This window comes from Notamacropus eugenii, chromosome 2 (genome assembly GCF_028372415.1).
Source record: "Notamacropus eugenii isolate mMacEug1 chromosome 2, mMacEug1.pri_v2, whole genome shotgun sequence".
NCBI lineage: Eukaryota > Metazoa > Chordata > Mammalia > Diprotodontia > Macropodidae > Notamacropus > Notamacropus eugenii.
In genome coordinates this window covers 232081344-232095504 of record NC_092873.1, presented here as the reverse complement: position 1 = coordinate 232095504, position 14161 = coordinate 232081344, and the positions used below count along the sequence as shown (strand labels likewise).

The window sequence follows — 14161 nt, the reverse complement described above, 5'->3', positions numbered from 1 at the left end:
AATAGAAATTAACTTATAATTCCTCTTCCTGAGTCTCTAAAAAGGGGGTATGATTTAGAAAGTAATGAAATAAATCTTCAAGCTTTTACTATTAGTGGAACTATGATCTCCTTGAGAACAGAACCTATCTTGTTTTTTTCTCTTTGTATCAGAGCTTAGCATAATGTTTTGCCTAGAGTAAGCACTTATTAAATACTTTCTAATTAATGAATTCTTTCATTATCAATGACCACTCTTTAGAGATAATTATGTTTGAAGATATTAAATGCTAGCTATTATTTGAAACTTCAAACAGAATAGGTTTCTGAAGAAAAATCTTTAAACTGTTTGCTCTATTAGTATAGTGAATTTGTTATAGGAGCATCCTTTTATCTCCTATGAAGCTGCATCTAGCAAAATACTGTTTTATTATGATTAGCCATTTACCACCAAGGCAAATGAAAAAGTGTATAAAACCAGAAGCTTATTTCACGTGGCCAAGACAGCTGCTGTCACTCAAGGTGGAGTTAAAACTCGATATCCAAAAGCAACCTTTAAATCAAAAAAATGGTCAATGGGAAAGCAATGAGCTTGTATCCTAGAGTTAGGTTACCAAATTGGGCAAATATTTTTAATGATTAGCTTTGGTGCAGTTTTCAAAAATTACACGTTTGCTCATTGCAAATAAATCACTAATTTTTGCTAACAAAATGGCTATCATTGTTAAGGACAAACTTTTTTTATTCTGCTGTATCCCATTATACAATTTGCTGTAAACAACCCTTTACCAACAACCACAAAAATATAAAACCACCTAAAAATAAAAACATTTTTGGCTAGGAGGAAGTCAATGCAGAGGCAACACCTAAAAGGTGAAGGGTCAAAGTCACTGTTTGTATAAGATGTGATTTTCTGTTGTCACTGATCAACAAGTGCTGAAAAACATTGCCCTTTGGAAATATATACCAAGAACAAATCCTGTACTAGACAAAACAAATCTAGAATCATCTTCTTACACAGTCGAGTGATTTACAATAAATATCAAAGGAAAACTTTAAAGCCATTAAAGATGAGGTTGTACTATGTTACTTTTGCTTCATTATCTTATAAATTCTGGAGAAGCAGGAGCTGTTTTTTTCTATGTTGGCACAATGGCTAGTACAACTAAGAATTTAAAATTAATATTTAAATACCCTGCTAATTTAAAATTTTTTTTAAAATTTACTTGATTAACATTACTAGTAATTCATTGGACAGTAATTTTTAAGAATAAAATCATTACAAGAGGTGTATACTCATACTTTTCAGAAAGTTCAATGGAGATGATAAACCAAGTCTTTTAAGGAACATTTCTGTATTATCTTAAAATATAAGTATAAGCCTTCTGAATTCTTAACCTCAGGATAACTTAAATGCTGTGGAAGCTCAGTGGGGATTTTCCCAACTGTTTTGAGGTAAAATTTCTCATTTTTACACTTATATGTATATATATATGCATATATGTGCATATATATAGGATTAAGAAAGCTACATAATGTTCTAAGGCACTTGGAATTGTGCACAGCGAAATATCCTAAAATATTATATAACTAGATAAAATATTTTTGCTTTTTAAATAATAAACACAAACACAGGTACTGTATAAAAAGATAATACATATTCTTTTTTTAGATTACAACAGTGGAATACGTATACATATGTGTATGTGTGTGTATATCCATGTTCACACACATATTATAGTACAGTACATATCAAGAACCAAAAAGAAACTGTCATTTTCACCAATTATTTACATTCCCAGGCATCCCTCCTGTGTAATATATAGCATTGGATCACTCACTGAAAATCTAGCATCGATCCACTGGACATTGATCATAGCTCGCCATTTTTGTCACTAGAGCCAAAGTTTACAATAATAAAAAATGTGTACATTTCTTTGTTTTAACATTTCTGTTACGTCTGATATACTCTGAAAAAGCAAATAAATGACAAGTTATAGGCTTTACCAGGTACTAGACCTGGTGAAATTCATGCAGAATAATTTGGAGACAAGGGGAATCCTACATTATGGGATAGAATACTGAAAAAGGAAAATTATAACAAAAATTAGTGCCTTGATTTTAGTTGACCTATATATGTATTTTACCTTGGGTGAATTAGTATTTCTTTAATGCTAACCAACCCATCATGGGCTGCTTCTAGTTGTGAAGCTTCTTAAAGCCATGTAGTAACAATATAGTCATAAATATGCTGCTAACCATAACAACCATGTACTACCGGAAGAAAAACCCAAAAAGCCGGCAGGCGGCATAAACATTGGCTTTAAACATACCATAAAAAATGACCTGAGGATGGAGTGGCACTTTGTCTTACATACTCCTTTGATTTCCTTCTCAAAAAAAATATGCCACTTTCTATTTGGAAAGATGAGAATTCTTAAGCATCATCTAAAAGTTCACAACAGTCACTCTTTAACCCCAAAAGCTCTCTGTCCAAACAATATATTTTCATTTTGATTAAAAAAAAAAAGGATGGCTACATTACTAATTCATCTGTCTTTGATGAAACTAAACTTTCTCAACAGTCTTAAAACACTGTTAACATTAAGTCACTACTACAAAAAGTAGCAGCAAGTACAACAGACATGTTTCAGTATTGTTTTTAATAAATTTTAATCTTTCCTATGTAAAACTTGGCATGATTTTCATGTATATCTGTCACCTAAGATAACAATGTGGGTTCAGTGCGTGGTTAATCCATAATTCCTGTGCAATACATTATTTACAAATCTTATTAGGAAAATTGAACCACGTGGCTTTTCTTAACAATGGTCAAAGGCCTGTCCAATAGCTTCATTGGTGGGTTTTGAACCCATGGATTGGAGTTTGCTTGGTCAAATATGATGATGATTGATAGATTGTAGGTTCTGTCTCTAGAAGTAGAATACTGTCCTCTTTCTCCCCACCTCAATCCCTTTTTTGTTTTTGTTAAATCAACAACTCAGGAAAACTGGCAAGCAGTCTCACCAATTAAGACACAATTTTGAAGTAGTTAAAGTTAGCATTTGGCACAAAAACTCAGCTAAATGCCTACCTTAGGGCCTTCCTCTGAATAAGGTGCCCAGTGATCCCACTAAAGAGTTAGCTAATAATGCTTTTATTAATACAGGATATTCCCCAACCCTACATTTACACACTCCCTCACCAGAGATAGTTCTGTTTGGCAGGGAAGTGGTGATGGAGAACTCTTTAAGAATGGAAAGACTTCCAGACTTAAAGAAGGGACACAACAAGGATGAAAGGAATGACAGTGGTTACTTTCTTTGGGGAAAGGATGCCTGTCTCGTACTCCTTCAAATCATAATATACAGGCAGAATAGAAAGTTTGACCCTACAGACAAGACCACAAATAAAATGGGACTTACCATCCAGTAAACCCCATGTGAATTAAAATTATTTCCCACCCCCCACTCCTCAAATGCCTTTTTAAAAAAATAGAGCTTGTTTGCAGAAGGAAATATCACATTAAAATAAAATCTCTTAGTTTCTCTTCAGGGATTGCCATAGTGGAATGCCTTGGCTTGGAATGGACATGAGGATGCAACTTAGAACATTTATTATAATATAAGTTATTCCTTAGCACCCAATAGATACCCTATTATTCTAAAAGAATGAATTGATTTTCCAAAGTGAGCAGTTAGATTAGGCCTCTCAATTTAGTGACTTTTTCACTGTGGTTATAATCATGCCCAGAATTTAAATTTGGGGAGTTTGAGACCATCTTGTATGAAAACAGAAATATACATTTTGCCCAAAATGTGATATCACCATCATATGGTTTAGGCACAAGATTTGGAATGGGGCAAAATTTGATGCTGCTATCAGTTAAAGAATAATAACTTTACATGCTTTTGAATTGGTTTTCAAGAATGAAAAAAGTGGGAAGGGAACCACTGGTTTAGTAAGTATAGACATACCTTTATAGCTGGGAAATGATGTTTATTTTTCTATCCTGCACATAGTAGAATGATGCTAATTTCTGGCGGATGTATAAAGCTAACTCCATAAATGACAAGTAAAATGGCTACTAACACTTTATATGATCCTGTGGCAATACATTAGAAAATGCAGTGTTAATGCTTACAACTTCATTATAAACCACTATTACAAAAAGTATTGTTGCAGGACAGAAACTAGAAGTTTATGAGCCTTAACTCTTTAGGGAGTTTATCTCTTATTTACAGTATTTAGTGATTCTTATTGTATATTCAGTGCTTCTGATTTTTCTTACAATATACTCATCTGTAGTCGAACTGAAACTAATACTGAGATTATGTGTTTTCCCTATTATAGTGGATGTTAATAACATGCTTATTAGCACAGTGCTTGGCACAGTAAGTACTTAAATGCTTTTTGTTTATTCATTCAAAAAAAGAGACAATGAAAGTAGAAACTTAATCCCGATAATTAAAGAGATACTTTATAATTTTTTTCACTTGAATTGTCTGAATAGCCAAAATATTTCTTCTAGATAATTGGGGATTTTATATTATATTTCACATAAATAACATTTCTAATTTCACATAAATATAAACAAACAGCTAATAAATCCAAATTACACCTTGAGCCATTTCATAGAATTTAGTAAATTAGGACCAGATTTAGTTCAGTTATAAATATAAGAAAACAAAAGGGCAACAGTATTCTTGATGTGATCATCTTGGATTTTTGATTTTAAAAAATTATCATACATTAAATGATACTGGTCAATGAACTTTCCAGAAAGAATCAGATTCATGCTGTCATATAGTTCAACTGAACATCTACAGCTAACAGTTCTGGAATGGCGGTTTTACGTTAGTGACAAAACTTCAAAATTTTAATCAATTAAAACTAGGTCCATTTGATGTAATTTAGTTTTTTTTTTTTTAATTGCTGATCAAACTTGTTAAAAATTCAGGTTTGGTTGAGCACTAACCTACAAAGGATAATTGTATATCCTGTTCAGCTTTTATACAATTTAAAGGAAATGGTCAAATCTGTCCTGTCATGCCAGCGCTGGCCCTCGGGGTCCATTAAGTAATTATTTAGATTAAAGAAATCTGTTGGAAATCCAAGAGTTATACAGGAATTTGAAATAGAAAGGCTATTTTCTAAGAGTTTTAGATGAGGACACAGGCTCTTATAACTTATCCCTGTTTTGATTTTTTAATATGAAGAAGCCTTAGTAAAATGATCAGAGGTTCTAGTCACATAAATACCAGTTTAGGACCAATCTTAGTGAACTTCCCAATCCTTCAAGCTTTCCTCCACACTAGTCACTATAATTAAATACTATATGCAGCTTATAAGTCAATGCATACAGTGATCTACAGGACATAATTTATTCAGATGACTAGTTTTTCTCCGAATATGTGTGCATTTCAATACAGAACAAAAAACTAGATAGCATACCATATTTACTGACAAAGAAGATTCTTTTTTTTTTTTTAATCAGCCAAACAGTGAACATTCTGTGACATACCACCTGTGTGAAAAGTTGCTATAAATATCTTTCATTATTTACATAGGGGCTTGCTTACTGGTAATCATGGTGGTTTTTTTTAAAGGTTGCAAAGTTCAAATATAAAAATGTTAAACAATATATTCTTTGGTATTTTTTAAGTTGAAAAAACAACATGGTTATGAAAGAAAATCATGTTCCTGCGTGTTAGTCCAGAATTGTTTTCTATGGCTGTTTAGAAATTGCTATAGAAATTGACAAAACTAAGTTAAAAACACTTGCACATGCAGAAGGACCATATTTTCATCTTCTCCTCAATGCAACATGTCTTTTAATACTTATAAAATGATACTACTTCAGAATCTAGATTGATTCTGTTATTAATTTATTACATCAAGGGATGAAACAGGGATGCTCCTCACTTTTACTGGCTACAAAATAGTACTGGTTGTTCCTGCTATAGAACTAAGAGGTTCTGAATGTTTTATGGGATTCTGATAGAATCTGAACTCTTCAGTCAACTGAAATCAGTGTAGACTATGAACAAAAGACTGTGTAGCCTATTTAAAATAAAAAGAGCTAGCTGATGCTTAAATATGGTTTATAAAAAAATCAACTCCAAACTCTCCAGTTAGCTGTTCTTGCAAATATCAATAAATAGTAGGATCCAAATTTAGCTACCAGATTTCATGCTTCCTTCTGAAATGTAAAATAATAATCTTTAATATTATGAACTCAAGGACATTCATGAAAATCCAGCTCAAGATCTGAGGGAAGAGAGAAAACCCCACCCAGATTTTGCCTTATGTTAATAAGTTTTATGTATTAGAAAAAAATAAAATGGGCATACAAATTACTATTAAACATACTACAGTATTTACATACATTTAAAAGTGATTTTAAACAAAAGAATTCAAACCTTTCTTTCTAGTTACAGGTATTTGGGAGCAGAGAAGTCATATAATGCACACACTCAATGGGAAGTGTTGGCAAGTAAGACAATAGAGGATACCTTAGTGTAAACAATACTGACCTCAACTTTGACCAACATGAGAAAACCAGATTTTTTTCCCCAATCTCCAGTCTTACTAACCATTTTGCTTCGAAAGTTAATACTATACTCAGAGATATATTTTACAAATTATTAAATGAGACTAGGTATTTTATACACAATGTAACATATTTTATGTGAAGTTTTAAAGTCTCTTGCTGAGTTCTTATTAATCCACACACTTTTCTTTGTAGCAGCATTTCAAAGATCACAAATAATGCAGCATTTAAACTAATAAAAATAAATAAATAAAAACTATAGTCCTGATCATTTCTGTTCGAAGCTAATTACAGTCAGGACACCTATAATTCACTTGAGTTTTGACTTTGGGTTCAGAATTTAAATGGTATCATGATTGTCAATTGTTTTTCTTCAGATTTAGGGTGTTCTCACTTCTGAGAGAAAGACCATACAGTCTGTTCCTAAACTTGCTGCAGTACTATAGAATCACATTATTTCCTACTTTACCCCCACTCCTGTAATTCTAACATCATGGAAGGTACATTGAGTAAGAGTATAAAAATATGTAAAGTATGTTTAGTTTTGCTACTTGAGCATGCAACATTGTTTCTTTAAGCATGCTTGTTAGAGTCTGTGCAAGCCTCTTGCATTTATGAAAAATATGTATGAAAACTTTACTCAGACTCATTCCTGGCAACTGGGTTCACTGGCACCAAATAAATTAAAACTACTGTATTTTACTAAAGTAAAGATGAAATGTGAGTAGTCTTCCAGATACAGATCTGAATCATTAGGTAGTCATACTTGAAAATCCTTGAGTGATCGATCATTCTTACCCACAAATTCCTATGTCAAAAAATACATTTTATCTTTAGTTTGTCTGATTTCTGTCATTATGTTGAAGTACTTATTTTTTTCCTTTTCCTTTTCCACCGTGATTCCCAGTGCCTCATAATCCCACTGCACATTTTTCTTGATTACCATAAAACTCCGTATTTCTGAAAAAAGGAAGCCCATGATTGTCTTCTGCTCATCTTCCTTGGTCAAAATTCTAACAAATAAAAGTCTGTTTAGTCATGTGAGCTGGTCATGGCTGAAGCAGAGTATCTCTTACCATCAACACTTGCTGGACAAAAAGGATCACTGTGTCTCTTTTTCTTTTGCCCTGTATCAGAGCTCTCCAATAAAAGGGGAGGAGTTCTTCTCCAATAAAACCAAGGGCCACTTTCTTTATCACAGGTTAAGTTGCAATACACACACACTCAAATTCCAGTGCAATCTCAAGACTTTAGGAAACAGTGCTTTCCTCAAAGGTTATCAGCAAATGATTGATTCACAATAGTCTTGCATTTCATTAGGGGCGATGAAACCTGGAATGATAAATATGAAGTGTCTGATATATGTTAATTTTAAAAGTTCTAACTCTGGATCATTGAACTGAATGAAATACAGATGTTTTTTTTAAAAAAGGTTTTTAGAAACCTTGCAATTTAAACTACAATAGAATTCCATTAATAGGCTTGTATCAGAGATAAACATTACCATATTTTTTTTTAGATCTTTCAATTACCATCTTTCATACTTGTGTCTTCACCCATCCTTCTATCTTTCATTCCTTTTGCCTGTCTCAGAGGAATAGGTGGCCCTTTTCCTTGTGAAGGCTAATCTCTCCACCAATATCTCTCATACCATCTCTTCTGGTCCCCTTTTGGATCTTCCTCTGTTATCTATCCCTTGTCTCAAATCTTCATTCTCTTCTTCATCAGCTTCTATCCCTCTGCCCACAAATGTTCTAAGGATGCTTCCCTATGCAAAACAAAACAAAACAAAACTTGACCCTGTAAACTCCCACCCCCATCACTTTTGAAACAAAAGTTTCTTTCACTGTCAAACATCTGGAAAACTAAGACTACACTCACTACCTCCACTTCCTTATCTGCTTATTTGATCCCTTCCAATTTTGCATTTTCTATAATTGTTCTTGGTCACCAAATATCTCTGAAGCATTTTACATGTTGGAAACCCTTTTCTTACAGATACTCTCTCCTTGGTCTGCACCAGATTTATCTCTGCCCTGACATTTCTCTTTCTCCTCACCAGCTGTACGTCTACCTTCTAACCTCTAAATGTGGGAACTTCTTCCAGGATTCTTTGGTTTTTCCTTTTTGAATGGGGCTTCAATTTATAGTCATTATGCTCATAAGAACGAGACAGCAAAATTCCAAGGAACTCATAAGAAATATATGTAGATGTCATGGATAAACAGTGAATTGGTGAAATTAACCCAGGCAAAGCTCACAAAAAAATCATTTTGACATAAAAAATCCAGTGAAGAGGAAAAAAAGGGGAGTTGTTTAAAGGGACTAATGTGGATGAACCGGAAATTCACCAACCAAATTAAATCCTTAAATTATATGTACAAAAGATGGAAATATATTAGTTCCAGCATATGAATACAAAATATGGCACAATCCTGTAAGAATAGAGTTAAAATGCTATAGCTTATAATCTGAAGTTTAAAAAAGCCTGAAGACAAGAAGAAGGGTGTTTTTTTAAAAGCTATATTGGGACACAAGGGCAGGATTACTAGTCTGAGTAGATGTAATAATACTGACTATGGAGAGAAGGCAAAGTTACTCAATTTTTGTCTTGCTTTTTTCTCTCTCATGGAAAAGGATCTTGGAACTAGTAGGGTCTAAACACAAATTACTAAAAGGAGGTTGATACCTAAGACAAGTAAGGGATAATAAAGATTTTAAAAAAAACCTGGAAGACATGAAAGGTTAGGGTAAATGAGAGGAATTTTGGAACTGGAGAAGGGCAAATGTCCCAACTGTAAAAATTCCAGAATGTATCATTATAGAGATTGTCCGTGGACACCTAGAGGAAAAAAGAGGTGATCACAAAGGGCAAGCTGCACCCATAAAGATTATGCCAAATTAGCCTCACTTCCTTTTTAGACCAGGTTACTAAAAACTGATGGATTAAGGAAATGCTATAGACCCAGATTACCTAGATTGTAATGTAGCATCTCATAAAGTTTCTTATGTTGTTCTTGTAAGGGGTAAATGAAACTAAGTGCATTAGGTGACAATGCAACTTAACTCATTCAGAAGTGGTTGAATGGCCCAGACAAAGAGTAGTTATTAATGGCTCAGTGTCAACTTGGAAGGTGGTCTCTTCCAGTGGAATGCCCCAGGGATTCAGCTAAAGATCTTCATGCTGGGAATCAAGAGATCTTACCACTAATTAGCTGGGGCAAATCATAATACCTTTCTGGCTTCAGTTCCCTTTCATGCTGTTCTTTTATTTATGAAAGGCAGTGTGGTGTGGTGAAAAGTATACTAGATTTAGATTCAAAGAGCCTGCATTGAAATCTTGACTGGCATTCTATCACCTGTGTAACCCTGGACAAGATATTTAACCTCTATGGGCCTCAGTTTCCTTATCTGTAAAACAAAAAGGTTGAACTAGATGATTTCTAAGGTTCCTTCTAGGTCTAAATCTATGATCCCATATTCCTTCAAACTGAAAGGTCCTTTTTGCTTCATGCTAAATGGTCAAAACCCAATCCATCCTTAAAGGCCAATTCTGATGAAATGTGTACAATGAAGCCTTCCCTGATTCCCTAGATACCCCTAGACAGAATGATATCTTCCTTTTGAAAAACCCCACATTATCTTATTCTTTTTTTATATCTGTTAGATTCTTCCACTTATTATACTTATGTAGGTACATGTCTTATAAGCTCACTGAGGGACAGAGACCATGAGGCAGTATGTATAGTGTAAAAAGCAATGGGCTTGCAGTGAGATGATCTGGTTTGAATCCCAGGTCTGACACTCATTAGCTCTGTAACCTTGAGCAAACTGCTTAATTTCTTGGAGCTTCAGTTTCCTCATCTGTAAAATCATAATTGATGCACCACCTCCTGAGTGGTTGTGAGGAAAGTGCTTTGTGAACCTTCAGCTGTAATATTAGTGTGCTGTTTATGTTTATGTCGCATGTGCACATCATTCACACTTTGTTGAATGAACAAATCTTTTATAAAACTTTAAAATATGTGTAATAAAAGCCAGTAATATTGCTAGAAAACTAAAGGAATTTAAACATTATTTTTATTAAAACTAATGTACCCCAATTCATCATGACCAAAATGCATTCTGGGGTATCCAGGTTATTAATTCATTTGGTTAGAGGCCTATGTTAATTAGATCAAGGGGATAGGTTTCAATCCCATAAGCCAAGTTGCTTCGACCAAAGAAAAACCTGGTTCCACTCCCAGATTATATCACCCATACTTCTGCTAACTGTTAAATGTTGACCTGTCACAAAGATGACCAGGTGAAAAAGGGGATGCTTTAGCATAAATAAGTCACTAATAGAAAATTAACTCAGTTCAGTTTTTAACTAACTTAAGTTCCTACCTTGAGCACAAGTCATTGGGAGTACAAAAATAACAATGATACAGTCCTTGTCCTTAAAATAGTCTATATATGAGGATAAACCATATGAATAAATGAGCTGAATATAAGGTAGAAAGCGATTATTTTAAGTCAAAGGAGGAATACAGGCAAAATTCTCTAGGATAATTTAAGAACAGAGAAATGCTTTCCAAACTTTCAGGAACGGGAGAGGCTTCATGGAGGTGATACCTGAACTAGCCTTGAAGAAAAAGGATTCATTAGCAACGGGTGGGGGTGGCATGCTCAAACATATAGAGGTGAGAGAAGGAAAGATAAAATCATAGTCCAGAGTAGCCAGAACTTAAAGTATATAACAGATACTAGTCTGAAATAAGACTAGATAGATAGACAGTCTGAAATAAGACTAGATAGATAGATTAGAGCTAGAGTGCATAATACCTAAACTGTCATGATAAAAAGTTTATATTTTATCCTAAGCAATGCTGACGATTTATGAGTAGAGAGAAATGATGTAATTGGAGTTATGCATTTAGGAGATTATTTTGAAATGTATATGAAGGATGGGTGATGGAGGAAGAAGACTGGAATGAGGGAGACCAGTGAAGAGACTTTTACAATTATTATTGTCCAGGGGATGATGAGGGCCCAAATTTGAGTTATAGTAGCCTAAGTGGAAAGGATGAACATAGAAGAGATTCTGGAAGAAAAATTGAGAGGGCTTAGAATGTGTTATGATGAGGAAGGGTAAAAAAGTGACTTGAAGAACCCAAGTCTGAGTGATGGAGAAGATTGTGATCTTTTGTGTGTATGTTTTTTCTGAATTTCTTCTTTTTTAAAAAAAAAAAAATTATTTGTTTTTAGTTTTTACCACTCACTTCCATAAGATTGTGAGTTCCAAATTTTCTCCCCATCCCTCATCTCCCCATAGCCCAAGATGGTATGCAATCTGATACAAGTTCTACATATACATTCATATTAAACATTTTCACATTAGTCATGTTGTAAAGAAGAATTAGAACTAATGGAAGAAACCACAAGAAAGAAGAAACAAAAGAGAGAGAGGGAAGGAGAGAGAGAGAGAGAGAGAGAGAACGAGCATATAGTATGCTTTGATCTGCATTTAGACTCCACACTTCTTTTTCTGGATGTGGATCACATTTTCCATTATGAGTCATTTGGAGTTCTCTTAGATCCTTGCATTGCTACACAGAGATAAATCTATCAAAGCTTAGTCATTGCACAATGTTGCTGTTACTGCGTAAAATGTTTTTCTGGTTCTGCTCACTCTACTCAGCATCGGTTCATGTAAGTCTTTCCAGGCTTTTCTGAAGTCCACCTGCTCATCATTTCTTATGGAACAATAGTATTCCATGACATTCATATAGCACAACTTGTTCAGCCATTCCCCAATTGATGGGCATCCCCTCAATTTTCAATTCTTGGTCACCACAAAAAGAGATGCTATAAATATTTTTGTACATATGGGTCCTTTTCCTGTTTTTATGATTTTTTGGGGGGATACAGACTTAGACATGATATTGCTGAGTTGAGGATTGTGATCTTAAGAGAAACAGAATCTGGGAGGAAAGGGTGAGGTTTTGGGGTCTCTCTGTGTAAGATGAGTGGCTGCAGAACTAAGTTAAAGAGCAGACAGGCAAATGGAGAAAGCATTGGTGTTCAGCGAAGGAAATGTGGGCTAAATATGTAATTTGTATAGTGGGATAATTTAAGTCAGTAGAGTAGACACCAATGAGAGAGAATATATTTAGAGAGTAAGGCTGTGGGATAAGCCCTAGAAGACATGAGTATGTTGAACCAGTAGAGGAGAATTCAGCAGAGCAGTTAAGACAGATCATAGGACAACCAGGAGAAAGTGATGTCACCGAACACAAGAGGGGAGAAAGTATCCAGGAGGACAAGGTATCAATTAATAGTATAAAATATTAAAAACAGGTCAAGGAAGATAAAAAGTGAGAAAAATTCCATTGGATTTGCAGTCTAAGAGGTCCTTTAGTAAGTTTAGTGGAATGGTAAGACCAGAAGTCAGACTCCATGGAAAAGAGGAGTGAGTAGGTGGTGAGGCAGTAGACGCAGTATCATAAACATTGTGGGGCTTGGTCAGGAGCATCAATTCCTCATAGAAAAGTACAGTATAATTATTAAACACTAAGGAGATATACCTAAAATGAAAAATACATTAGCTCCCTCTTTTACTGAATTCTGCAACAAGATTCAGTACTGCGTGTCTAGAAAAGACAAAACGACCATCTTTTGTATTCTGTCATTTTAGACATTTAGACATCCCATCAAATAATCGAGTTACTTGTTTCTAGGATCAAAGTTTTAGGCAACCAGAAGATGAGGCATTGTCTCATTTGAGGACTGCAAACCCAGCACTACAATTCTGTATCTGTGAGAGGCCAAGTACCTTAACATGGTAAATGTTCTATGTGAAAAGGTTATTGCCTGTTGGTTCAATAAACATTTATATGTTTGTATGCTTTGTATGTATGAGACCATTCTAGATGCTAAAAAAGTTTTACCCCCAGGAGTTTACAATCTAGATAAATAACTAATATAAGACGGAAAGCGCAAGTATATAGGAGAGAGACCAAGTTAAGAGTCAGGGAGAGGGGATGATATAAGCAAAGGCAAAGAAATAAAGAAAAAGGTAGAACATATTTTAGGGATAGCTTTCTTTTGTTATTCAAATAATAAAGGAGATTGCAAGGTTCATTCAGTTAGTCCCCTAATCTTGTAGATATGTTCTAAAGTCCTATAGTTTTAAGTGCTACTAAAGCAAATTACTGTTGTGATATAAGAAATGATGAAGGGAATCATTTCAGAAAAATCTAGGAATTATATGAACTGGTGAAAACTGAAGTGAGCTGAACCAGAACATTGTACACCATCACAGCAGTATTGTGATGACGATCAGATATGGCAGCCTTAGCTACTCTGATCAACACAATAATCCAAAACAGTTCCAAAGGACTCATGACGAAAAGTACTATCCACCTTCAGAGAAAGATCCGATGAACTCTGAGTGCAGATTAAAACATAGTTTTTACTTTATTTTAACTGCCTTTTTTGGTAACATGCCTAATGTGGAAATCTTTTGCATGGTTTGAACAGTATAATGGCTTTCACATTGTTTGCCTTCTCAATGGGTGGGGGAGAGGCTTGAAGAGAAAGAATTTAGAATTCAAAATTTTTAAAAAGTTGAAAAAATAATTAAAAA

At 34.3% G+C, this 14161-nt stretch overlaps 1 protein-coding gene across 8 annotated transcripts in view; it reads right to left on the bottom strand.

Moving 5' to 3' along the window:
- Positions 1-1614: 1614 nt before the first annotated feature.
- PHACTR2 (phosphatase and actin regulator 2) overlaps positions 1615-14161 on the bottom strand; it is a 362779-nt gene continuing 350232 nt past the window's right edge. For 2 of the 8 annotated variants that reach the window (XM_072643498.1, XM_072643501.1), the window contains one exon: positions 1615-7863. In XM_072643498.1, coding sequence (XP_072499599.1) covers positions 7848-7863 — 16 coding nt within the window. In that variant the 3' untranslated portion in view covers positions 1615-7847. The other 6 variants (XM_072643499.1, XM_072643504.1, XM_072643502.1 and 3 more) reach the window with 5 other exon arrangements.